Raw genomic sequence first — 25557 nt, 5'->3', positions numbered from 1 at the left:
AATTTACTTTCACCTCATGGACTGTATAACTTAATTCCTCCTATTAACTTTTTCTTTTATTTTATAGAGTTGATTTCTTTTTTCCATATCTGTTGGATAGGTGAAGCTTATTAATACAAGAATTGTGGTTACTGTTTATCAAACATGCAAGGAACTAAGATATTTCTTAGTTCTGAATCTGAAAAATTTTGGAGAATAGGTGCCATGATTACTATTTTATAACGAGAAGTGGAACTTCCGAGATACTTTTTATCAACACATCACAATATCTTATACCTAGTAAATTGCTTGAACCAAGGTGGAAGCACAAATCTGACTCCAAAGCCTGTTTCCTTTTCCCTGGAATTTAAGTGATTGCAGGACAACTTTAAATTTTTGGTTTTTCTGACTTTTCAAAGAACCGTGCTTTCTGTTAAAGTAACAAGGTGCTCAGGTCAGTTCAGTTGCTCAGCCGTGTCCGACTCTTTGCAACCCCACGGACGGCAGCATGCCAGGCCACAAGGTGCTGCTGGCTGCTAATTGGTGTGTATGTATTCAGGCTGATTGAAGTTCTCAAATGATTCAGAATTTTTTATAAAGTGTAGCTGACGTTATTTAGCCTGTGTTCAGAAAGTACAGATTTGTGAATTTGAATCATTGACATCTGCAGTAATTTCTTTAATGTATTCATCTTCTAACAGTTGTGACTCCTTGAATGTCTATAAATAGATAAATGTTCTAGTACTTCTAATGCATACTTTAGGGAATTGCATGCCATTTCAGTAGAGCATTGTCAGTTTTATGATTCTTAATCTCAAGTAAATAAGAGCAGGGTTTATGATGAATCATCAGACTGCTTGATCAATGACGACCAATAAGTTGAAAACTCTGATACTGCCAAACACTGGGTGGTGGTTTTATTACAAGAGACAATGGATCGTGCCATTCTGTTTTTCCTTCTGTGGCCCCGAGTTACAGAGTGTTTGCCAGAAACAAAGCAATCTGAGCTGGTTTCACCCTTTATTTTATGTATCAAAAGTCTGCCATATAAGTTTGCTCTCTGACATTATGTCCCCTATCACAGTGCTGTGAAGGAGAAATTCATGAAAGTGTGAAAGCACAGAACTGTTTCCATAGTGTTGGTTAAATGGACATAATCTTGTAAACTCCCCACTTCTTCCCTCTCTAGGGTATAAAGCACGTTGATCACTTCGGCTTTATTTGTCGGGAGTCCTCAGAGCCTGGGCTGAGCCAGTATATCTGCTACGTGTTCCAGTGTGCCAGTGAATCTCTGGTAAGTGGGGTGACTGCTGTCCACAGGCTCCTCCCCAAACCTCTGACTCCTGGGAGACTTGTCTCTGACAGACCCAAGCCTCGCAGAATGGCCATCAGTGGAAAAAAGAGGAGGGCAACCAGAGATGAGGTTCTGCTCTTGGAGGCAGAACCACAATAGAAAAACAAAGCCACATATACATGGAATTTAGAAAGATGGTAATGATAACCCTGTATGCGAGACAGCAAAAGAGACGCAGATGTATAGAATGGACTTTTGGACTCTGTGGGAGAGGGAGAGGGTGGGATGGCTTGGGAGAATGGCACTGAAACATGTATACTATCATGTAAGAAACGAATCGCCAGTCTATGTTCGATACAGGATACAGGATGCTTGGCGCTGGTGCATGGGGAAGATCCAGAGAGATGATATGGGGTGAGAGGTGGGAGGGGGGTTCAGGATTGGGAATTCATGTATACCCGTGGCGAATTCATGTCAATGTATGGCAAAACCAATACAGTATTGTAAAGCAAAATAAAGTAAAAATAAACATTAAGAAAAACAAAGCCAGATTATCTTGGCAATTTTTCAGCATAGATAATTTTCTTGAGTTTAACAAATCCAGAAATATTACTGGGAGTACTTTTCAAAGGTGGTGGTTCTTGTTGTTCAGTCGCTAACTCATGTCCGACTCTTTGAGACCCCATTGACTGCAGCATGCCAGGCCTCCCTGTCCCTCACCATCTCCCAGAGTTTGCCCAAGTTTATGTCCATTGAATCGATGATGCCATCCAATCATCTCATCCTCTGCCACCCTCTTCTCCTTTTGCCTTTCCCAGCATCAGGATCTTTTCCAATGAGTTGGCTGTTTTTTTAAAAGGTAGGAAAAGCCTGATCGTGGAAGCAGAGTGGTTACTTTTTCCATTGCTCATGTAAGAAGATAAAGAAGACCTTTTATTCTCTCAGTTGCTCTAACATCTCAGAGTAGATAATGCTTATTTCAACAGGGTAGACAGCGATTTTGTTTTTTTTCTCTGTATTTCATCAGCCCCTGTCCTCATTTTAAAAACACTTTCTTTATGGTCTTTTTTTAGCCTTGATTTTCTTTCTTTGGAATTTGGAAGCTAATTTTTCTCTCAGGCATTCTCACTCCCTCTTTAAGGGGAACAGTTAGAATTTTCGAAGAAATATGTAAGACGAAGTTGGAAATGGTTCTGAGTGACTAAAAATATGTCAGTATTTTCCCCTAAATTTTTTTTTACGTATTCTTCCACTTGAGTTACCTCTCCTAACCATTTTAGCACAAATCTTTAGATGTATACATGACCATTCTTGGAAGCACAGCATTTATTAGACGTACATCTTCCCCCTCGATTTTCCCCAGGGAAATACCACCACTTAGAACAAAGTAAGCCAGGCTGCATTCTCCTCAACTCCTTAAAGCATGTTGCCATCCTCTTTGCTAACTCATTTGTAAAACTTTTTGTTTTGTATTGGGATATAGCTGATTAACAATATTGAGATAGTTTCAGGTCAACAGCGAAGGGACCCAGCTATACATATACATGTATCCATGCTCTCCCAAACTCCCCTCCCATCCAGGCTGCCATATAACATTAAGCAGAGTTCCCTGTGCTATACAATAGGACCTTGTTGGTCATCCATTTTAAATCCTCCCTAGTAACTCTTGCCTTTCGTGTTCCCAGCGTGGACACTGAGTTGAGGAATAATGAAGAAATGGAGATGAATTGGTGCCAAGACACTTTCTGACTAGGGAATGTAGCATTCACCAGTTTTTACCCAAGAGGGATACTTTTAAAGTTCTGTTCTCACTTTAGGCAGTTAGCCATACCAATGAAAACCACATGTTGATAGCCAAGTGCCCACTGTATTATATAGGTTTAGTTTAGGGCTTGGGATAGAAATTTAAGAGTTATTGTGTAAAGAATGATTGAAGGTGTGGGGGTTGATGAGTATGCAAGAGGAAGAAAAAGAGAGAAGGCTAAAGAGAGCCAAGGACACAATCCTGGAAAATGCCAACTGAGTAAGACTCAGGTAGAAAATGAGAAGGTGGGGTAATCTTGCGCCTTTCCCCACCCATCCACTGCCCCACTTACCCTTCTTCCTTCCTTCCTTCCTCAGTCCCTCCTCCTAAGACTGATTCTTCCTGCATTGCAGATCCTTGCTCTCCTACCCTTCCAAAACCTGTCATATTTTGTTTTGACTGTTCCATTTACACAACCTCCATATTTAGGAATCATAATGCATCCTTTTGCCCCATCGGTATCCACCTGTTTATGAAATCCTACAAACCAGCAGTCCCCAGCCTTTTTGGTACCAGGCACTGGTTTCATGGGAGACAGTTTTTCATGGATGGGGGCTGGGATTGGTTTGGGGCTAATTCTTTAAGGACCTTGTAACTGGGAGATATATGTATAATTATGACTGATTTTCATGGTTGCATGGCAGAAACCAACACAACATTGTAAAGCAATTTTCGTCCAACTAAAAAAAAGGAAGGAGCATGCAATCTAGATCCTTTGTGTAGTTCACAGTAGGGTTTGTGCTCCTGTGAGAATCTAATGCCACGCTGATCTGACAGGAGGCAGAGCTCAGGCGGTAATGCGAGTGATGGGGAGCAGCTATAAATACAGATGAAGTTTCGTTCACTTGCCCACCATCCACTGCTGCTGTGAGGCCCAGTTCCTACCAGGCCGTGGACCGGTATCCGTCTGTGGTCCCACAGTTGGGGACCCTTGCTATAAACTCGAAGGTAGAATGTCCCTTATGTCCATTTTGCTTTCCTTTTTCTCTTTGTCTGGTATCTAAGTCTGGGCCTTCTTTAGAAAGACAATTGCCTTCGTGTCCTAACTAGTCTTCCTGCCACTGGTTTAATCTGTCATCTGTCTATATCCTACCTTACGTTGTAGTTTTTTTCTCACAAAATTTTCTCACTAAGGACCAGTTTATGCCTCCTTATTAAGAGACAAAATCTACATGGTCTAGCATGGCAGAAGGGCCTACCTCACGCTTCTCCAGTCCCCCGAAAGCTCTCCCTCTCACCGCTGCGTCCTCCCACGTGCTGTCCTCTGCGCTCAGCTGTCTCTAGGCCGGACTCCAGAGGCTGCTGTGACGACTGATGTGAGGTTGCGTTTATGTGGCTTGCTACTGAAGCCACAAATGGTTCATGCATAGGACACATAAGATCAAGGAGATACGTGGGTGGTGCAGCTCACAGAGATGCTGCTGAAATTCTGAGCTAACTGTTGGCTGCGTGGAGTGAGGGGTCTGCCTGTCAGAGGAGGGCAGAGCCAGGGCTCACTGCTTTCATACCATCGGCTGGGGAATGCGACTGTGCCAGCCTTGAGGGTCCACCCCGCTGCTATACAAGGAGACTGTGTGTGTTCTCTTTCCGTATCCATTTGCACATTCTTTTCTCTCCTGCTTCACTGGATGGGAAGCGGGCCTCCTTTGCTCAGCTCTGCCTTGAATCTCTTTCCCCTTCTTTTCTACTGTGTACTTTTTAGGACTCTGTTTGAAGATAAACTCCTAGCAACCCCTTTTCTGACACCGTTTTCGAGGAATTGACCCCTTTCCTTGCTTTGTTGTCAGTGCTTTTGCTGTGCCTTGTTCACAGATCTCTAACAGTTCCTGCAAACCCATTATCTTGTGTGTTTGTTCACATAACGTTCCACCCCACTGGATGGCGAATCCTACAAGGTTAGGCTGTCCTTACTGTTGTATCCCCCAGTAGCTTCTAGAAGAGCAGAGGTTGGTAAGTGTATGTTTCAGTGATAGAGTGTGTTACTCTTAACTTCAGGTAATCTTTTTATAGGTGCTGGTTAATCTCTGATGAGGGCTTGCCTGGTGGCTCAGATGGTAAAGAATCTGCCTGCAATGCAGGAGACCCAGGTTTGGTCTCTGGGTCAGGAAGATCCGCTGGAGGAGGGCATGGTAACACACTCCAGTATTCTTGCCTAGAGAATTCCATGGACAGAGGAGCCTCCTAGGCTACAGTCTATGAGGTCGCAAAGAGTTGGACACAACTGAGTGACTAACAAAAAGAACAACAACAAATTTCTGATTACTGGATAACCTCCACCAAGAGAAAAACTGTAAAACCTTCTGATTTCTAACCTCTTTTACAAATTTTATTTTGTTTGTATTTTTTAGTATTTTTATTTTCCCCTCATGTACATAGGATGAGTTTTCAGAACAGGGAGTCAGAGTTGAAAGTCTAGGAACATGCTGCATTTTTCCATCTTGAGAAGTTCTGTGGCTCAGGCAACAGCCAAGACTGGCTGAGAATGTCTTCATGTTACATTGAAATTGCATCAGAATATTAGTGCTGGCATCATTATTCTTAAGAAGGGGCCTATGCTGGAATCTCTGAAATCCTGTTCAGTTTTTTGTCACTAACCATCTTAACTGAATGGTGAGGCATCAGAATTGCAAGCTACAGGAAAAATTAAATATAAATTTCCTGTATAAAGGAGGATGGTTCAAGCAGCTGACATATAGAATAGAACAGTCAAATATTATATAGGTCTAAGCAGTGTTATGATTGATGTGGCTTGGTAGTTGTGAAAGATAAAATATTGCAAAACTGTACATGCTGACTTATCTACTCTGAACACAGAGAATATGCAACTAGCTTTTTCTCTTGTTTCTTTGTAGAGATTGTTATGAATTGATGAACAGTACAATAAGTCCCACATGTACAAGTTTCATTTTGAGAGTGTGTTTGTAAGTCCTATTTGTTCCTAAGTCCAAGAAAGTTAACCTATGTACCCAGCTAGCACAATCGGCTATATAGTACTGTACTGTGATAGGTTTCTAATACTCTTCACACAAATAATACATAAAAAACAGACAAAAACAATAAAGAAAACACTTTTTATCTTACAGCGCAGTACCTTGGAAAGTATAGTAGTACAGTACAACAACTGGGACATGGGGGCTGGCATTGAGTGGACAAGCAAGAAGAGTTACTGACTGCAGGAGGGAGAGGAGGTGGGAGATGGCAGAGCTGAAGGATCGTCAGCAATAGGAGATGGAGGGCAATCTCAAATTTCACTCCTGCCTCATGCTGATGGCACAGGTTCTGCTTCCTTGCTGGATTCAATTCCATCTACCCTTTTGAAAAAACAATCCAGTGATGTCCAGCTATTAGCTCTTTTTTTTCTCACCATAGATAACACAGTAATGCTGGATTGCATCCTGAACAGCTGCTGCAATCTTTGGGTACCGGTCTATGTTTGAGTGCTGGGTCTCAAAAACTAACAGTGCCTACTCAGATAAAGAAAATATCCTTGCCATTTCCTGTGTCATGAATCTCTTTGGTTCTTCAGTTACTTCTTCTTCCTTTCATCTTTGTCGTTTTTCTGGGCCTCCAGTTCTATCAGGTCTTCATTAGTAAGCTCCTCCTGTTGCTCACAATAGTCCTGTGCAGTAAAGTACACAAAAGCACAACCACTTGTAGAGGATGGACGCATGTGACAATGTACGCCAGGCATGTGTGTTAACGTGATTTGACATGTGAACGCACGTTCATGTCTTTGAAAGTTCCCAACTTGAAGGGTTCCTGTATAGGGGACTTACTGTATAGAGTTCAGATGGGCCCTGGAGGGTTACTCGGGAAGTTTAGATGCTCAGTGCTCCTCCCTCCCTCCTTCCCTTGCTTCCTCCTTCCCTCCGTTCCTTCTTGTGTAAAATAACGCAAAGCAGGTGGCTTAATCTTGTTTAACCACATTTGTGATTTCTGGAAAATATAATTTCTGCTTTCTCCAAAAGTGGTTTAAAAGGTATGAAAAAAATGGAAGTGACTACTGTTCATAGACAGAAAAAGTAGAACTCCTCAGATCCGCAGATCCACACAATAGTATCCAGGGAAAGTAAAACAAAGCAACTCCCCCCCCAAAAAAATCCACATTACCAAGACCCAGGCTTTGTGTGGGGTTAAGAGTGTAGATTTTCCCAGAGAATTAGGCTAGATAATCTTTTGAAGTCCTTATATATTCTGTGATTCTCATTCTTAAATGCCATACAGAACTTAAGCTTGGTAGGGAAATGTTTATGAGCACTATTTTCATTATGAAATTTCCCCTTAATATCATAAATTAGCTTTCTTTGTTCCATCTCATAATTTTCTCTGGAAATTTAATATTCCCTGATGGTCACACTAAGAATACTTTCTTCTTGTTCCATATGGTTGATTTCTCTTTACTCATTCCTTTAGTGTTAAACTTTTAACATTTCCTAGGATTTTTTGTTGTTGCTGAATCTAAACTAAAACAATTAAGTTATTCACAGTGCTAATTTAATTTCCTGGAGTTTGAGCAAACTCAGGGAGTTGGTGATGGACAGGGAAACCTGACCTGCTGCAGTCCGTGGGCTCTCAAAGAGTTCGACACAACTGAGCGACTGAACTGAATTTAACTTCATAGTACTAATTTAACTTTTAGTTGCTCTGATACCATCATAGAATTTATAAACCATCTATAAAATGGTATTTTAAAACAAAGTAAAACACTGAAAATTTTACAAGTAAAATTTTAGTAATATTTATGGTTGGGAGAAATCAGTAGCCACATTTCAGTCACCATTGAAATGATCTCATTTCATCTAGAAATGGAATAAAAAATCATGAAAGTTCAGTATTTCTGTTGGAGGCCTTTTACATTATTACTAAATAACAAATAATAAATCTACCTGAAAGTTAAACAGATGACTAACCCCTTCACTGCCTTAAATAAATGAGAAATAAGAAAACAATGGTAAATATCTATGTAAGTCATTGAAATTGCTTTTGAATACAATACATAACAAGGCAAATGAAATGAAAATGCGAAGTCACTAAAGCATGTAGTGCTTTTATTTTTAAGCATTAGAAATCTTTATTTTTTTAAATTATAGTATAAAAGAGCAGATTATGAATACTTCATTTTTTGTACATAGAATGATATGAAATTATTGATGAGCTTTTTAAAAAGTTATAGTAAAACATAGCTGACTAATCACTGGCTACTTGGTCCTTTAAGCAATATCAGAAGAATAAAGTGTCTTTTAAAATTTTTTATTGGAGAATAATGGCTTTACGATGTTTTATTGATTTCTGTCATACAATAATGTAAATCAACTATATATATACATATATCCCCTCCCTCTTGAATCTCACCCCCATCCCACCCCTCTAGGTTGTCACAGAGCACCAGGCTGAGCTCCCTGTGTTATGTAGCAGTTTCCCACTAGCTTTCTATTTTATCCATGGTATTATATCAGGTGGCACTAGTGATAAAGAACCCACCTGCCAATGCAGGAGGTAAGAGGCTTGGGTTTGATCCCTGGGTCAGGCAGATTCCCCTGGAGGAGAGCAAGGCAACCCACTCCAGTATTCTTGCCTAGAGAATCCCATGGACAGAGGATCCTGGCAGGCTACATACAGTCCGTAGGGTCACAGAGAGTCAGACATGACTGAAGCAACTTAGCACGCAGGCCGGCATTAGATTTCAGTGCTACTCTCTCAGTTTGTCCTACCCTGTCCTTCCCCCACTATGTCCAGGTGAATGGATAGAGAAGTTGTGCAACGTATACACAGTGGATTATTACTCAGTCACAAAAAGGAACAAATCTGAGTTAGTTGAACTGAGGTGGACAACCTAGAACCTGTTATACAGAGTGAAGTAAGAGAAAAACAGGTATTTTATATTAATGCATATATATGAAGTCTAGGAAAATGGTACTAATGAACCCATTTGCAGGGCAGAAATAGAGACACAGAGAATGGACTTGTGGATAAAGTTTCTTTTTATTCCAGGTTCTTCATACACTCAGATGCAACAGTGGAGTAACTCCTTTAAGTAATAACTTTTTCTTAAACCAGGCCATAAGGGAAGGGAGAAAAAGGCCTTTAAAAAGGGCTTATGTGTACGAGGGTTCTTTTTCCTCAACATCCTCTCCAATACTTGTTATTAAATATTTCTTATCTTTTGGGTAATAGCTATTCTGATATGTGTGTGAGGTGATATCTCAATTGTGGTTTTGATTTGCATTTCCCTAAAAATTAGTGATGTTAAGCATCTTTTCATGTGCCTGTTGGCCTTTTGTTTTGGTAGAAGTATAAACTGGTGTTGCCACTATGGAAAACAATATGGAGATTCCTCAAAAAATTAAGAATAGAATTAAGATGTGGCCTAGCAATTCCATTTCTGGGTATTTATCTGAAAAAACAGAAAACACTAATTTGAAAAGATATGCACCTCTCTGTTCATTGTGGTGTTATTTACAAGAGCCAAGATATGGTATCAGTGGAAGTGCCCATTAACGGATGAATGGATAAAGAAGATGTGATGTGTGTGTGTGTGTATACACATGTATGTGCTGTGCTTACATATATATACATGTATGTGCTGTGCTTAGTTGCTCAGTCATGTCTGACTCTTTGTGACCCCATGGTCTGTAGCCTGCTAGGCTCCTCTCTCCATGAGATTTCCCAGGCAAGAATACTGCCATTTCCTTCTCCAGGGAATGTTCCCAATGCAGAGATTGAACCCAGGTCACCTCCATTGCAGGTAGATTCTTTACCATCTGAGCCACCAGGGAATATATATATATAATATACATATAATGGATTCTTATTCAGCCATATAAAAACATGAAATCTTGCCATTAATGACAACATGACTGGACCTAGACCTTGAAGGTATTATGCTATGAGAAATAAGTATGATTTCCCTCATATGCAGAGTATAAAAAATAAAACAAAAACAAACACATACACTCAAAGAACAGATTGGTGGTTACCAGAGGGATCAGGGGTGGGAGAGAGCAGAATGGTAAAGGGGTCAACTGTATGGTGACAGATGGAAGTGAGACTTTGGTGCTAAGCACACTGTGTATACAGAAGTTGAATTAAATGCTGTACTGTGAAACTTATATAATGTTTTAAACAAATGTTACCTCAGTAAAAACAGAACAAAACAAAGCATAGTTTATAAAGCATGTGAATGGTTTTGAATATCAGAGATAGTTTAGATGAGGCGCTTTACAGCTCCCCATGCAGGTTTTAGACTTTGACTTCAGTTCTACAGTGGGTGAGAAAACTACACTTTACTCTGATGATTGTGCCACAGAGGAGGAAACGTGGCCTGAAGTTGGCTTAACAATGCCTGGAGGAGGAGCTGTTGGTTGACCTCCAAGAAACAACCAGGAAATCAGAATGCTAGAGTCCAACTTCTTGACTAAGTCATTGGAAGAGCAAGGAAGAAACAGGCTGGCAGTTTTCAAGCTCTTGAACTAGTGGTGAGACCCAGCTATTAGACAGGAAGATGTCAGAAGTTCTTAGTGTCACAAATCAGAAGCAAAATGTTAATATTAATAAATAGAAGCCATAGAGAAAAGACAGGAGTTCTCATCACAGAACAACAAAAAAAAATCTGTTTATTTAATCTTGCCTCTATGTGATGTTCACTAAACTTATTGTGATAACTATTTCATGATGCATGTAAGTCAAATCATACTGTACCTCTCAGACTTATATGGTGCTGTATATCAATTATATCTCAGTAGAACTCTAGGAAAAGAAACTTCAGCAGCCTTCATAGAATTTCCCCAAGATTATTTTTTTTAATTTTTAAAAGGTATATTTATTTTTAATTGGAGGATGATTGCTTTACAATATTGTGTTGGTTTCTGCCATACATCAACATGAATTAGCCGCTTACTCCTTGGAAGAAAAGTTATGACCAACCTAGATAGCATATTGAAAACCAGAGACATTCCTTTGCCAACAAAGGTCCATCTAGTCAAGGCTATGGTTTTTCCAGTGGTCATGTATGAATGTGAGAGTTGGACTGTGAAGAAAGCTGAACACCAAAGAATTGATGCTTTTGAACTGTGGTGTTGGAGAAGACTCTTGAGAGTCCCCTGGACTGCAAGGAGATCCAACCAGTCCATTCTGAAGGAGATCAGCCCTGGGATTTCTTTGGAGGGAATGATGCTGAAGCTGAAACTCCAGTACTTTGGCCACCTCATGCGAAGAGTTGACTCATTAGAAAAGACCCTCATGCTGGGAGGGATTGGGGGCAGGAGGAGAAGGGGATGACAGAGGATGAGATGGCTGGATGGCGTCACCGACTAGATGGACGTGAGTCTGAGTGAACTCTGGGAGATGGTGGTGGACAGGGAGGCCTGGCGTGCTGCAATTCATGGGGTCTCAAAGAGTCGGACATGACTGAGCAACTGAACTGAACTGAACTGATAAATATCTTTTCTCCCTCTTGAACCTCCCTCCCACTTACCATGTTATTTATTGAGCTGGTTTCTCCCAGAACTTTGGTTAAACACATGTTCAGTTGTTGCACTAAAAATGATCCAAAAGGATAAAGTCAATAAGATACCTATTAACACAAGAGAATGTTAGACTTATTTTGTTGCTCCCTATGTATCGCAGACAAAACTTCCAAAGAGATCTTTATCTGATAAACTACTTTAATTAAACAAAGACCTTAGATAAACAACAATGACCTACTATATAGTACAGGGAACTCTACTCAATATTCTATGATAACCTATATGAGAAAAGAATCGGATGAAGAATGAATATATATATATATAACTGAATCACTTTGCTGTCTACCTGAAACAAAACTAAATCAACTATAATTCTATAAAATTTTAAAAAAGAAAACAAAGTTCTGATTGACTATCATTTAACTGATAGCATAGTACTCCATGGGATTCAAAAACAGCATTCAAGTAACAGGTCAGTATTGTTGTATTATACATATTAAAGGAGTCTTATTTCCTCCAGTTTCCAATTTTATGTATAATTAATTGAAGGTCTAACTTCAAGACAGTATTTTCTCTCTATCATCAAATTACATTATTAAGATTTAGTAGGCATCAACAAAGCCTCACATTGCTATTGGGCTTTTAATATGTTACCCTGAAGGCAAATGTTTGCAGACCTGGCCTCTGTTTTTCTTGTAGGTTGATGAGGTAATGCTGACTCTGAAACAGGCTTTCAGCACGGCCGCTGCCCTGCAGAGTGCCAAGACCCAGATTAAGTTGTGTGAGGCCTGCCCCATGCACTCTTTGCATAAGCTCTGTGAAAGGATTGAAGGTACAGTATAAGTTGGCCTTGGCAGAGAGGAGTTTGCTTTGGCGTTGAGGAAGTGAGAAAGTTGCTACTGTCATTGAATGCTTTTTTGTTTCAAGGTGAACCAAGAGCCCTAAGAATCATTTCTCACATCCAGTCAAATTTGTGTAGTCAGTCTCTCCTAGGTGCTTGGCTCTTTTTCCTTTTTTTTATTTTTTAACTTTTTTTCCAGAGGCAGACTCCAGGGAGGAACTTGCATTTCCCACAGTTCTTAAGACTTTACTGTGTGCACAGTGGGAACTAACCAAATATTTGTTGAATGAATGAAGAGAGGCAAACCCTCCCAGAATGTTGGCTATAGATTTTTTTTTTCTCTTCTCAGTTGATGATGTGGTTTTTTTTCCCTAAAGGTTTAGAACAGGAATGAAACTTTCCTAACTTTTGAGGGACATTTGAAAATCACCCAGATAATAGACATGATGTCATAAAGCAAGTTGAAAAAAAAAAAAAAAGGATTTTGAAGAGTGGGAGGGGCATGAGGAAGAGGTGACTCTAACTCAGTTTTCTTTCTTCTCCTTGTCCCCTAATAAAAAAGGTTGAAAGCTACTGCACCTGAGAGGACACACAATTTAATAGACACTTGTTAAGTATCTGTTGGGTTGGCCAAAAAGTTTTTGGCCAATTCAAGTTTTTCTAAATCTGCTTATAGAAAAACCCAACCAAACTTTTTGGCCTACCCAAAATCATGTTCTGGGTAGTGTGCTCAGCACTGGGGATGCAGAGATGATTGAGATGCGGACTGTGCCTTCAGGAAGTTTATAGTCTGAAGGGAAGGCAGGCTTGGGAGCAAGTAAATGTAATTCAGTATGATAGATGTTAGTGTCGATGGGGAGAGGTTGAGCTGTAGAAGAAAGCAGAGAATGTATGAGCCATAATGAGTGTAAATTGTGATATCTGTTAAGTAGGCAGGAAATTCATAGGCACCTGGCAAAATTTATTGACTTTCCACTCACCTGTGTGAATAAGGACTATTTAAATGTAATAGTCAAATTTAAAAATTTATAATATTTTCTAGAACATGCCTTGTTTTCAAACTTATATATAACCTTTACAAAAATGGAACCGTTTTTGGTGTATGGTAAAGGGAATATAAGTCTGGGGAGAAAAGTCTGAGTGATTCCAGAGATGGTGTTGGATCAGTTTGCCATCCAAAGAGACAAAGATTCCTTCTATGTATCTACTGAAAATACATTCTAGAGGGATCAAAGTCTTCAATGTAAACAAGCAAAATACTAAAATCATTAAAATAAAAATATTATTTAGTCCCTAAACAAGAAAACCTTTATTAAGACACAGAAATGCAGAAACTACCAAAAGAAGACATTGACAGATTTGATTTCATAAAATCTTAACATTTTTACAAAACAACAACTGCTTACTTGGAAGTTAAATGATGAGCAACAAATGAGGAGATAGCAGATGGCTGTTCTGTATTTGTGAGGACTGTTATTATCTGTAAGAAAAAGATAAAACCACCAGTAGGAAATTATGCAAATCATATTTTTAAAAAAGCTCCTTTAAAAATTTTAGTTTTAGAGACCTTTGTAAAGAAAGAGAATGCAAACTATACATCCAGAATTAGTAGGGCCATCCCAAGATCTTGAATGGACTGAAATTTAAGGTCCCCAAACTTCAAGGTATGTGTGTATCTGAAAGGAGCAAAGGAAGGGTTCATATTGACTAAGAATGATTCACACAGATTCTTTTCCTAAGGCCTTGGCTAACACCTTCTGATATAATTTTTTACCCTTGTCTTTGACATTAGGCTAAGAGAACATAAGATAGGGCAGTGCTCTGATAGTAAAAATGAAAGGAATAACAGTAAGGCAGATAACTCTCATAAGACTTACTGTGTCTCAGCACTATTGTGGTTTCCATATCTTGGACCACTTCATCCATATAGAAATCCCACAAGATAGGTGCTGTTTTTAATCCTCATTTTACTCATAACAAACAGGCACTGAGATGCATAGTGGGTAATAACTATCACATCCTCACTACTTAGGAGGGACAGAATCAGGATATGAACTTGTTCGATCTGATTCCACAGCAACTTGATGCTTCTTTCTGGAAGACTATCAGAAAGCAAGGATTTTCAGGATCACACTGTCCTGAAGCCATGGCATCAGTGTGTTTCCCCAAAGGCTTTTTTCATCGGGGCAGGATAACTGTGCATTCTGAACTTGTGTTATGTACAAAGTATAAAGTGGGAAAAAGGACTGTATTCAGATTCAACACAGATTAATATGAGTAGAAAGTGAAAAAGATAGGAGTATATATAAGTATTTAGGAGTATCTAGATATTAGTATTTCATGTAGCTTACTCAGAATTATAGAGTCCTGTAAATACATTTGGCTGCATTAATATGGAGTTCTTTTTGTACTAAAAAAGAAAGAAAGAAAGGGAATAGGTACGTATGCCAACATAATCTATGCCTATGTTAAGGACATAGACCGGGAAGAGTAGCATAGTCATGTTGGTGGACCAGAGTGAATCAGGAAGCAGTGTCTGAGGGCACCATCTCTAGGACCCATCCTCAGCACGTGAAAACCAAAGTGATGTTGAGCATTGTGGAGATGGAACAGTTATCCTCAATCTTGTTTTCCTACAATAACTTGTGTGAGGGCTAAATAATATACTTACCTCTCAGGACTGGTTAATTCACTAATCAGTGATTCCAAATCAGAAGCCAAATCAAATTCAGGGCAGTGCAGGGGGCATGCATAGTTTGAAAATAAATAATATACAGCTGTTTGCAATTCTTCCATTGAAATAAAAGACTGAGGAAACTTCCTGGGCTATAGATTTAGTTACATACTTCAAGTAAATACCCTGTTTACTTTTCTCCTTTTTGATCTTTTATCCTCCTACACATGCTAATAACATACTGGAATAATAAACAACATAAAACAAACAAAAAAACCCCACTCATGTGAATCAGTTTCTTAATATACTGCCTGAGGAGACTTTGCCAGCAAATAATAAGCTGTGGTAGTGTGTGACATCACACCATCAAAATGAATTTTAGTGTTTCTAAACAATAGAACAATAAAGTTTTTAAAATTTCTACACAACAAAGCAAAAACCCTTAGCAATATCAAAAGACCAAAATAGAAAAAAACTTAAAAACCAAACTGGGCAAAATATTTGCAACTCATGTCATAGACTAAGCTTTTAATTTATCAAAAAAGTAAAGAGCTCTCAGAAATAAACAACAAAATATTAAAAAAAAAAAAAGAAAACCCAAATGGGCAAGGGGCTTTTAAAAATATAAAAAAGATGTAGAGCTTGATATAAAATAAGAGATAATTATATTAAAATAATACTGAGACACCATTTTTCACCAATCAGATTTATTTTAAAATTTAAATATTAATAATACATTCTGTTGGTGATGGACAGGGAGGCCTGGCATGCTGCAGTTCATGGGCTCGCAAAGAGTTGGACACGACTGGGCGACTGAACTGAGCTGAACTGAATGTGATCACAGATTTTCACAGCATTTTGTTGTATATTGCACAAAGAAATGTAGAGCTGAGAAGTTTCTAGAAGCTTTTCTTCTTTCCGGTTCCCATTATATACTACACAGTGGTTTAAAACAGGTCCAGTGGTGGCCCTATACATGTTTTACACACCATGATAGGAATTATAGTTTTTGTTTTTTTTTTTTAAAAACAATGCATATTTTGCGGTAAATCTCTCCTAGGGATTTTAAAGTGCAGTCTACCTTTAAGAGTCATTAAATATGAATAGCTGGATATCCTTTTTCTAATCACAGTACAGTAGCAATATTATAAGTGACCCCTAACTATGTAGATCTGTTTCTTAAAAATGGATGATCAGGCAAATCATTATTAATATGAATTTCACTTCCCCTTTTAAAAAAATTAAAACATCTTTTATGGAAAAGATGTTTGCTTGAGGATTTAATCTAAATTATGTGTAGAAGTGCAATGGATATATGAATAACATGATATAAGAATATAAACATTTTATTGGGAAAATTGTAACACTAAAAAATGTCCCTAAGTACTAATGATGGATGTCCTTGAAGTTTCATTACCAAGACCTGCATAAAGGGGAGAGCTTCCTACCTAATAAGCTCCAGCTCTGCTTTTTAATATTAGTGGTTATTTTTTCTTTTTTGAATGTCCAGTTTTAAGCTTAGAGATTGTGGCCAAGGCTAATAGTATCCTAAGAGTTTCTAGGATGGCTAAGTTTGTTAGTACCTTCAGTGGTGTCTGGTTAGCTGTCAACAGCTAACCATGGCAGCTATTTTTCATGGCAAATAGATGGGGAAACAGTGGAAACAGTGTCAAACTTTATTTTGGGGGGCTCCAAAATCACTGCAAATGGTGACTGCAGCCATGAAATTAAAAGATGCTTACTCCTTGGAAGGAAAGTTATGACCAACCTAGACAGCATATTAAAAAGCAGAGAAGTTACTTTGCCAACAAAGGTCCATCTAGTCAAGGCTATGGTTTTTCCAGTGGTCATGTATGGATGTGAGAGTTGGACTGTGAAGAAAGCTGAGTGCAGAAGAATTGATGCTTTTGAACTGTGGTGTTGGAGAAGACTCTTGTGAGTCCCTTGGGCTGCAGGGAGATCCAACTGGTCCATCCTAAAGGAGATCAGTCCTGGGTGTTCACTGGAAGGACTGATGCTGAAGCTGAAACTCCAGTACTTTGGACACCTCATGCAAAGAGTTGACTCATTGGAAAAGAACCTGATGCTGGGAGGGATTGGGGGCAGGAGGAGAAGGGGACAACAGAGGATGAGATGGCTGGATGGCATCACCGACTCGATGGATGTGAGTTTGAGTGAACTCCGGGAGTTGGTGATGGACAGGGAGGCCTGGTGTGCTGGGGTTCATGGGGTCTCAAAGAGTTGGACACGACTGAGCGACTGAACTGAGACATTTTTTGTTAATAAGTCTGACTTCAAGATCACTCTTAGGGTTCATTGTTTTTGGTGAGGAGATTTTCCATTTAATTATTTCATTGCAGTGTTCCAAGGTTTGTTGTAGGCAGGAACACAACTCCTTGAGAAGGTTTAACTTCAGAGCCTGCTGGTGAAGGGACAAGCTGCAGTGCATTATATATATTATATATATATATTATATATATATATATATAATATATATATACACACATACATATTTATGAGTGGTAAAGAATCTGCCTGCCAGTTCAGGGTTCACTCCCCAGGGTTAGTGTTTCTGAACATGATCACAGATTTTCCCAGCATTTTGTTGTATATTGCACAAAGAAATGTAGAGCTGAGAAGTTCCTAGAAGCTTTTCTTCTTTCTAATTCCCTGGGTCAGTCCCTGGGTTGGGAAGATCCCTGGGAGAAGGAAATGGCAACCCATTCCAGTATTTTTGCCAGGAAAATCCCATGGACAAAGAAGCCTGATAGGCTACAGTCTAGGGGGTCGCAAAGAATCAGACACAACAGAGTGACTAACATATATATCTCTGTGGCTAGAACCTGTTTAACATGAATCCCCATCATTTCCCTTAGGTCTCTACCCACCAAGAGCCAAGCTGGTAATACAGAGGCACCTCTCATCCTTGACAGATAACGAGCAAGCTGACATCTTTGAACGTGTTCAGGTAACATGATTTATAGTCCTCACAAATAAGATATAAACAATGAGAATTGGATCCTGTTTTTTGAGTTTCTTTTTCCATTTCTCTATCTGAAATGAAAGATAGGTATCCCACTATATTTTCTGATAGTTACTAGAAGCCCCTTTTGTTCCTAAGAGCAGCTAAGTGCTTAGCTTTATTTATGTTTGTCTACCAGACAGATAAAATTAAATGAGAATAAAACAGTGGATGTTGTCTTCCCATGATGTGCTGTTGGTCTGTCTTCAACAGAAAATGAAGGCAGTCAATGACCAGGAGGAGAATGAACTTGTGATTTTACATCTGAGGCAGCTGTGCGAAGCCAAGCAGAAGACACATGTTCATATCGGGGAAGGCCCATTGGTGAGATGTTTGCTCCCTGACTGATTTTTGTGTTTTTCATATATTCAGTCAAAATTTCATAGAAGTTGTAAAAGGAGTTTCTTTGCTTTGTGTTCTCATCTTTAGGGTTAAGCCCTAATCATCCTTTCCCTCCTAGCATCTCAGAAATTTTATAGTAAATTTTAGCAAGCATTGGCACATGGAGATGAAATTTTGATGCTTTTAAAATGTAAAAAAAATGGTGAATTTTGATAGAAAACCAGTAATAGCAAATGCTCATGATTTAGAATGAATGTATGTATTTTAGTAATACTAATCCATTATTTTATTTCAAATCCATATGAACATCTTATTTCATTAAAAACTTACACAGCCTTGAGCAATATTAAGCAAACATGCAAAGAAGAAGTAATGTCATGGAAACGGCTCTCCTGACTGCAAACTAAGGGATGATATTTCTGTGCATGTGGTTTAGAATGTGTTCTCAGCTGCATGTAGATAAAGCAAGACCACTGGCAATGACATCTAAGGAAATTATGACATGTTTACCTCAATAACACTAATTCAGGTTATATTTTTATTTCATTTTGTTCAGAACAAATCACATGCCATGTGATAAGTGATTCCTTAATTATTTATTGTACAAGTACTTCTAGAGGACCTTTATGAACCAAGCTATATGATAATGTGACAAAAAAGACATCAATGATGATGCAGCCTGCAGAGAGGAGCTCAGATAATCCAAAAGGGAATGCAAACCTAAATATTAAGAGTGAAAAGTGTTAGTTGCAACCATAAATATTAGTAGATATTAATAGATACATGTAATACAGGCAACAAGATAGCTTTTTAAAAGAATATGCAGTGAACATGAAGTGGTTATGTGTTTGCTTTGGAACCAGAGCAGAGTGAGGGTAGAGGAAAGCATGAAAGAATTGGAGAGGAAGAGATTTTGGGGGGAGGGTGGGGCTGGAATTTTAGGGGAGATAAAATTTTCTAATCAGAACAGTTGAGGATTTGTGTTTTAAGAAGGAACACTGAGCAGTTAAGTGGTAACTTTGTGACCACGAGTGAACATACTCCTTGCAGGCCCTCCAAGGACATACTGGCTTTTTAGGGTTTGCTTGAGGGGCAGGAGGAGAAGGGGACGACAGAGGATGAGATGGCTGGATAGCTTTACCGACTCGATGGATGTGAGTTTGAGTGAATTCCGGGAGTTGGTGATGAACAGGGAGGCTTGGCGTGCTATGATTCATGGGGTCGCAAAGAGTCGGACACGGCTGAGCGACTGAACTGAACTGAACTGGGGATTGATGGGGGATAAGGCTGGAGGCTAAGCAGTGGTGAGATGATAAAGAGCCTTAAGTGCTATGCCTGACTTTGTCATTGAAGGATTTCAGGTAAGAGCAAGAGAAAATCAGATTTGTACTTTAAAGAGATAATTCTTCTGTCATAGTGATGGTCGGTTTGTGGGACTGGTTGGTGAATGAGGGGGTTGACAGTGCCAGGACTGAAGTAACGTTTTTGAATTGGGAGACTCTGGTAATAGACTATGTGAGAAGTGATTCATTTATCAAGTACATACTATGTACTAGGCAATAGAGATGACTAATGACAGCTCTTTTCTGACCTCTAACTGTTAAGAAGGAAAAACCAACATGTAATCAAATGAAGTGAAAATGGAAGTACAGTGTGGTTGGCATGGTGATATATAAGTATGTTCTAGACAGAGATAGCACTGGGACATAAATAGATTGAATGAGTCTATCTTGAAAAATTTATTTTGTCTTAGAGAGAGGCTAAACTGGAGCCCTGGAGATATAAGGGAGGCACTGAGTCAAGAGCTATTTGGGAGGCATAATCCTTAGGACTTGGTGACTGATTGGATAGATACGTTTAGGATGGGAAAGGGTCTTGCTGGGAGAGACTTCAAGGTTTCAGATTTGGAAGAACTGGGTGCAATAGCTAAGAAATACACAAAGAAGACAAGAGTAGGGCAGAAGATGGAAATAAGAAAGAAAAATTCAATTTTGCAAGTGTGTTTGAGATATAATTAGAAAATGGATTTGGTGCTTGTAGAATTTGAGTTGACATTATAAATAACGAAGACAGTGAGCTTTGGCACAGGTTTGAAGTCAAAGGCAGGTGTTCTGAGGGATACCCACATTTTAGGCAATGAGTAAATTAAAATGGAGCCAGTAATAGACTGAAAGGGAATAATGAGGTAGAAAGATTTATTATGGTATGACCAAGGTAGGAGAAAAGTTCAAGTAAGGAGATCAGTGATGTCCAGTGACACAAGAAGGTCAAGAAATTTAAAGAGTAAAATCTGTTAATGGTTTTGCTTAAATCAGTCACTGATGGTAATAGTCATGTTGACCAGAAGGCCAAAGGCAGTATGTGAGTAGTGATACAAATTTTCTATATGATGGAGAGACCTCAAGGTCACAGAGGAGGTTTTAACAATTTATGTATGTTTTCCTGCCAGTATACTTAAATTCCTTCCTCTTGCTCTCCCTTGCTCTTTCTTTTCCTTTCTTCCTTCCACTAGTATTCACTGAGTGGGCTTCCCAGGTGGTTCAGTGGTAAAGAACTTACCTGCAATATAGGAGATGTATGTTCGATCCCTGGGTCAGGAAGATCGCCTGGAGAAGGAAATAGCAACCCACTCCAGTATTCTTGCCTGGAGAATCCCATGGACAGAGAAGCCTGGCAGTCTACAATCCATGGGGTAGCAAAGAGTGGGACATGGCTTAGAGACTGCTGCTACTGCTACTGCTGCTGCTAAGTCGCTTCAGTCGTGTCCAACTCTGTGTGCACCAACTCCACTGCGGACCTTTGTTGTCTCCTGTGTAGACTGTGCTGAAGCCTCCCATCTGATCTTCCAGTCTCTGATTTCCCAGTCCTTCGGGTGACTTTTGAACACTCTTTTCACATAAATCTTCCCCAAACATTACTTTCACAGTGATATTCTTCTGCTTATAAATTATAATCAGTGATTCTTCCTAATTACCCAGCATTTAAGATCAAGGTTTTATCTCCAGCTTCACTTTCCCACTTTCCACTCACTTCCTTCTGTTTCAGTCAACTATCTGTACTGACATCCCGTCCTGTGAGCATTCCAGCCTTTATGATTTTGCCAGCATCATTCCCAGTGTTGGGAAAGTCTTCACCCTTTTTTTATTTCCTGCCCACATTAAATCCTGTCTATCTTTTTCTTCCTAACCATTGAGAGCCACAGCTCATGGTTCCTTTTCACTGTTACATGCGAGGATATTTCCTCCACAAGCGAAGGACAAAGTTTTCTCTTTTGGAAGTTTTCTGGCATGAAGAACCATGTGATATACATAGTAGCTTTTTATGTCTGTATAGGATAAAATATTTAGAGAATCTCAGTTTATATAGTGGACATATTGTAGGTTCTCATACAGCTTAGTACTATCAGGGAGTACTTGTTGATTGAAAAGATAGATGACCCACTTGCAAATGAAAAGCGAATTATAACAGGCATTAGCAGAATCTAGCTTTACTAAAAGATTCTTTGTTCTTTAAAAACTGTTTCTTGTGTTTTCCTTGGTAATTTGGATATAAAGTATGCAATTTGGAAAGGCATGATTATAGTTATTAATCAAAATAACAGCAGTAAAAAGTGACATCTTTAGTTTTTGTTAAATGTAGCAAGAATATATTAGCAGAGAGGAAAGGCATAAATGAAAGATCTTATTTCTATCTTTTTTACTACTTATAATATTAAACCCATTTGCTTATAATCTGTGTGCTTATGATGTGGAACCTAAATTATTACTTCTTTAATAGAGCTCCAGAAGAATTCTTGTGCTTTTTAATGGTTTAATCATAAGCCTGTCTTTAAAGCTTCATTTAACCTTGAGTTTTTCCAAACCAAAATTAATGTTTTTCTTTCCATAGACTATTTCAAATAGTACAATCCCGGAAAATGCGACAAGCAGTGGAAGGTTCAAACTTGACATTCTGAAAAATAAAGCTAAGAGATCCTTAACTAGCTCCCTGGAAAATATCTTCTCAAGGGTAAGATTAAACTGAGGCTCTTCAAGATATTATGTGTTGTCTAATTACTCTGCTTCATTTTCAACTGGCTTACAGAAGATTTCCTTACCAAAAAAAAAAAAAAAAAAAGACTACTAAGATAACTTTAAGTTAGTTAATGCTTATTTAAAATAATCTCTCAAAATAAGTTTTATTCTCAGATCTAGATTTATTCTTGTGCATCTTCTGTCTGAATTTGAACAGTAGTCATTTAGTAGTTGAGATATATGTATAGAAGAGGGGAAATAGAATACTGATGTCCAATCCTATATGAACTTTTTATCATTTACCATTTAAAGTTATAATGGGGGTCTTTCTATTACTGATTCTTAGGAGCTGAGAGGGAATGCTGAAAACTTCAAGCATTTCTAGATTCCATATATATGCATTAAACATTAACTTTGTCTTCCTTTTTCTGACCTACTTCACTCTGTATGATAAGCTCTAGGTTCATCCACCTCATTAGAACTGACTCAAATGCATTTCACTTTATAGCTGAGTAATACTCCATTGTGTATGTCTACCACAACTTCTTTATCCTTCCTTTTTCAATGGACGTTTAGGTTGCTTCCATGGAAGGAAACCATCCCAATATTATAATTATCCTCCACTTAAAAATAAAATGAAAAAAATTTAGCTGTAGTTTAACAGAAATGTGTGTATTCTTCAGTGAATTTATTTATTCTGTTTAAAAATAGCATAGTGATTTCTCTTCCTCTACATTTTCGTCTTCCTGAACAGTTCACTCCTGAAGCTACTAGACAAGACATAGCAAGGTGTATGTCTTGGGTCTGTAAGGCAGAGGAGACACAGTGGCTCAGGGCAAGGAGACAGCCTGAATGGGTGCTGTATGTGGTGGCGGGGGTGGGTGGCCCAATGCAGCGTGCAGAAACCAGAGTGTGGTGAGGAGGGTGTCAGCCTGTGGGGGCAATCGGGTTTCTACAAGTGGAGCATGAGCAGGTGAAGAGGGTGCCCTGGAGCAGGATGGCTCAGCATGGGGTGTCAGAGGCAGAGTGGAGGGGAGAAAGCATTCCAGGTGCCCAGTACAAGGATGGTGCCTTGTGTGGGGCTGCTGGAGCTGGGTGGGGTGAGGAGAGGGTGAGGTGCCAGTTGTGCAGATTGGTTACATACAGGGAACTGACCAAATATGTAAATCTTGAGGGATAGTGGGATCCTGGGAGAAGGGAATTACAAAATTAAAAGGGGAGAGGGAATTAGAATGAATTCTGCTGCTGTTAAATTCAACTCAGAGGTAGCAGTATGGAATCTTGGTTTTTCTGTTTTGAGCAATAGGATAACATATACATATATTATACACATACATATAATATGTATGTAATATATGTATTAATATATGTTATGTGTGTAAATGTGTTTGTATAGTCCACTGATAGGCACTGGGAACAGCCTTTCTATACATGTCAGATAATAAGTTAAGCTTGGTTGGGTGACCAGGTTAAAGTCTGTTTGGGTGACCAGATTTTTGATTTAGGACTCGGATTTCGGTTTCTGTACAGAAACAAAGAGGGAACCAGGATCCTGGCAGAAATGGCTAGTTCCAGGACTATATGGAAATTACGAGATAAGTCCAGAGCACCTTGGCATTCTAGATAATAAAGAAGTTGTCAAAGAGAGATGGCAGGATGTCACAAAGACATAAACACCTTGAAGGATTCCAGTGGTGACATCTGAGACAATTTGAGCGTCACAATAATTGACAGTGACAGGCAGTAGCCTGTTGTATAATAGGAAGGTACTAAGATGCTTAGTCGCCCACTTGTGTCCGACTCTCAGTGACTGCATGGCCCACAGCCTGCCAGGCTCCTCTGTCCATGGAATTCTCCAGGCAAGAATGCTAGAGTGGGTATCCATTTCCTGTATGAAAGGAAACTGAGTCTATTCGGATGTGAAAAATAAATTGACAATTTGATCATTATCAGGATATTTACTGGATAGAATGAATACTTAGTAATTACAAAGGGGAAAATAGTAACTTTATGGTGAAAAAGGCTGACAGGCATCTTCTTAATCAAATGATAAATTGAACGTCATCAACAATGGACAAAATTAAAATCCTATGCTACAAAGAATACAGAAACACTTCTGTGGTATTCCCGCCAGAGGGGCAATACTTGAATCTAATCTAAGGAAATATCAACAAACCCACTTTGAGATATAGTCTACAAAATAACTACCTGTTATCTTCCAAAGTGTTAAAGGCAGGAAAGTCAGTGCAGTAGTGCATTGGAACAGTGACTTCTGATGTCTGGTATTCTTATTTTTATTTCTCTGCTAGAACTCAAAATCCTTTATGGGTATTTCTATTAATGATGGAAGTCTTCTAATTTTAACAAAAGCCCTATAGCAATCATGGTCATCTGACAATGCTGTTATTTTATTAGCAGAAAACAGAACCTAGGAAAAAGCCTCTAGAAGATTTATCAGAAGTGTGTTAATGTAACTTCTCATAAAACTTCCTTATCTCCTTATCATCAACATTTATAAATCAACTAGGTTCTTTCTTTCTCTCTCAGTCCTTCCCTCTCTCCTTTTCTCCCTCTCTCCCATAGTATTTAGTGAGAATTTTAGTAGACTGATCATTTATGGGGTGGTCAGGGGTCTGAATTCAAGATCTTGCCCAAGCACATTTTATATGTATGACCTTGGACAAATTATTTACCTTTCTAAACAGTTTTTTCTCCACTTGTGAAATGGGAAAACATTTCCCATGCATTCTGATTAGGGTCCATTGCCGTGAGGATGAAATGTCAGTATGTTAGGAAAATGTCACACTGTGGATATGAGGTGGTACATACAGCAGTGGTAAGCCTTGAACCTGTCATTGACAAATGACACAAGGGTATTATCCTACCGAGTACCTTGGCATTCCGCACAGTACTTACATGACTGACTTTGAAGTGCTGCGCCATAGCCTTGATCAGCTGTAATGAATTTCCAGCAAGGGCACTGCCAGTCTATTCTGGTCAAGGTGGATACTGTAGCTTTTGTGTCTCAATGTGCTGCCAAATGCCATAAATTATGTGACCTAACAAGGTCTTACTTGCAACATATGCAGAAGAATGGACTTCTTGGAAAGGCTGGCAGCTAAC

The 25557-nt window shown here is 39.0% G+C and overlaps 1 protein-coding gene across 2 annotated transcripts in view; it reads left to right on the top strand.

Annotated features, from left to right (window-relative positions):
• The window catches only part of TBC1D4 (TBC1 domain family member 4), a 219384-nt gene that overhangs the window by 135405 nt on the left and 58422 nt on the right, over positions 1–25557 (top strand). For both annotated transcript variants that reach the window (XM_040266876.1, XM_040266874.1), the window contains exons 4-8: positions 1169–1273; positions 12242–12374; positions 17934–18025; positions 18293–18403; positions 22310–22429. In XM_040266876.1, coding sequence (XP_040122810.1) covers positions 1169–1273; positions 12242–12374; positions 17934–18025; positions 18293–18403; positions 22310–22429 — 561 coding nt within the window. The remainder of the gene's footprint in view (positions 1–1168; positions 1274–12241; positions 12375–17933; positions 18026–18292; positions 18404–22309; positions 22430–25557) is intronic.

Source organism: Oryx dammah, unplaced genomic scaffold (genome assembly GCF_014754425.2).
Source record: "Oryx dammah isolate SB20612 unplaced genomic scaffold, SCBI_Odam_1.1 HiC_scaffold_24, whole genome shotgun sequence".
Lineage (NCBI taxonomy): Eukaryota > Metazoa > Chordata > Mammalia > Artiodactyla > Bovidae > Oryx > Oryx dammah.
The sequence above is the reverse complement of the archived record's forward strand: the minus strand, read 5'-3'. Positions and strand labels throughout refer to the sequence as shown.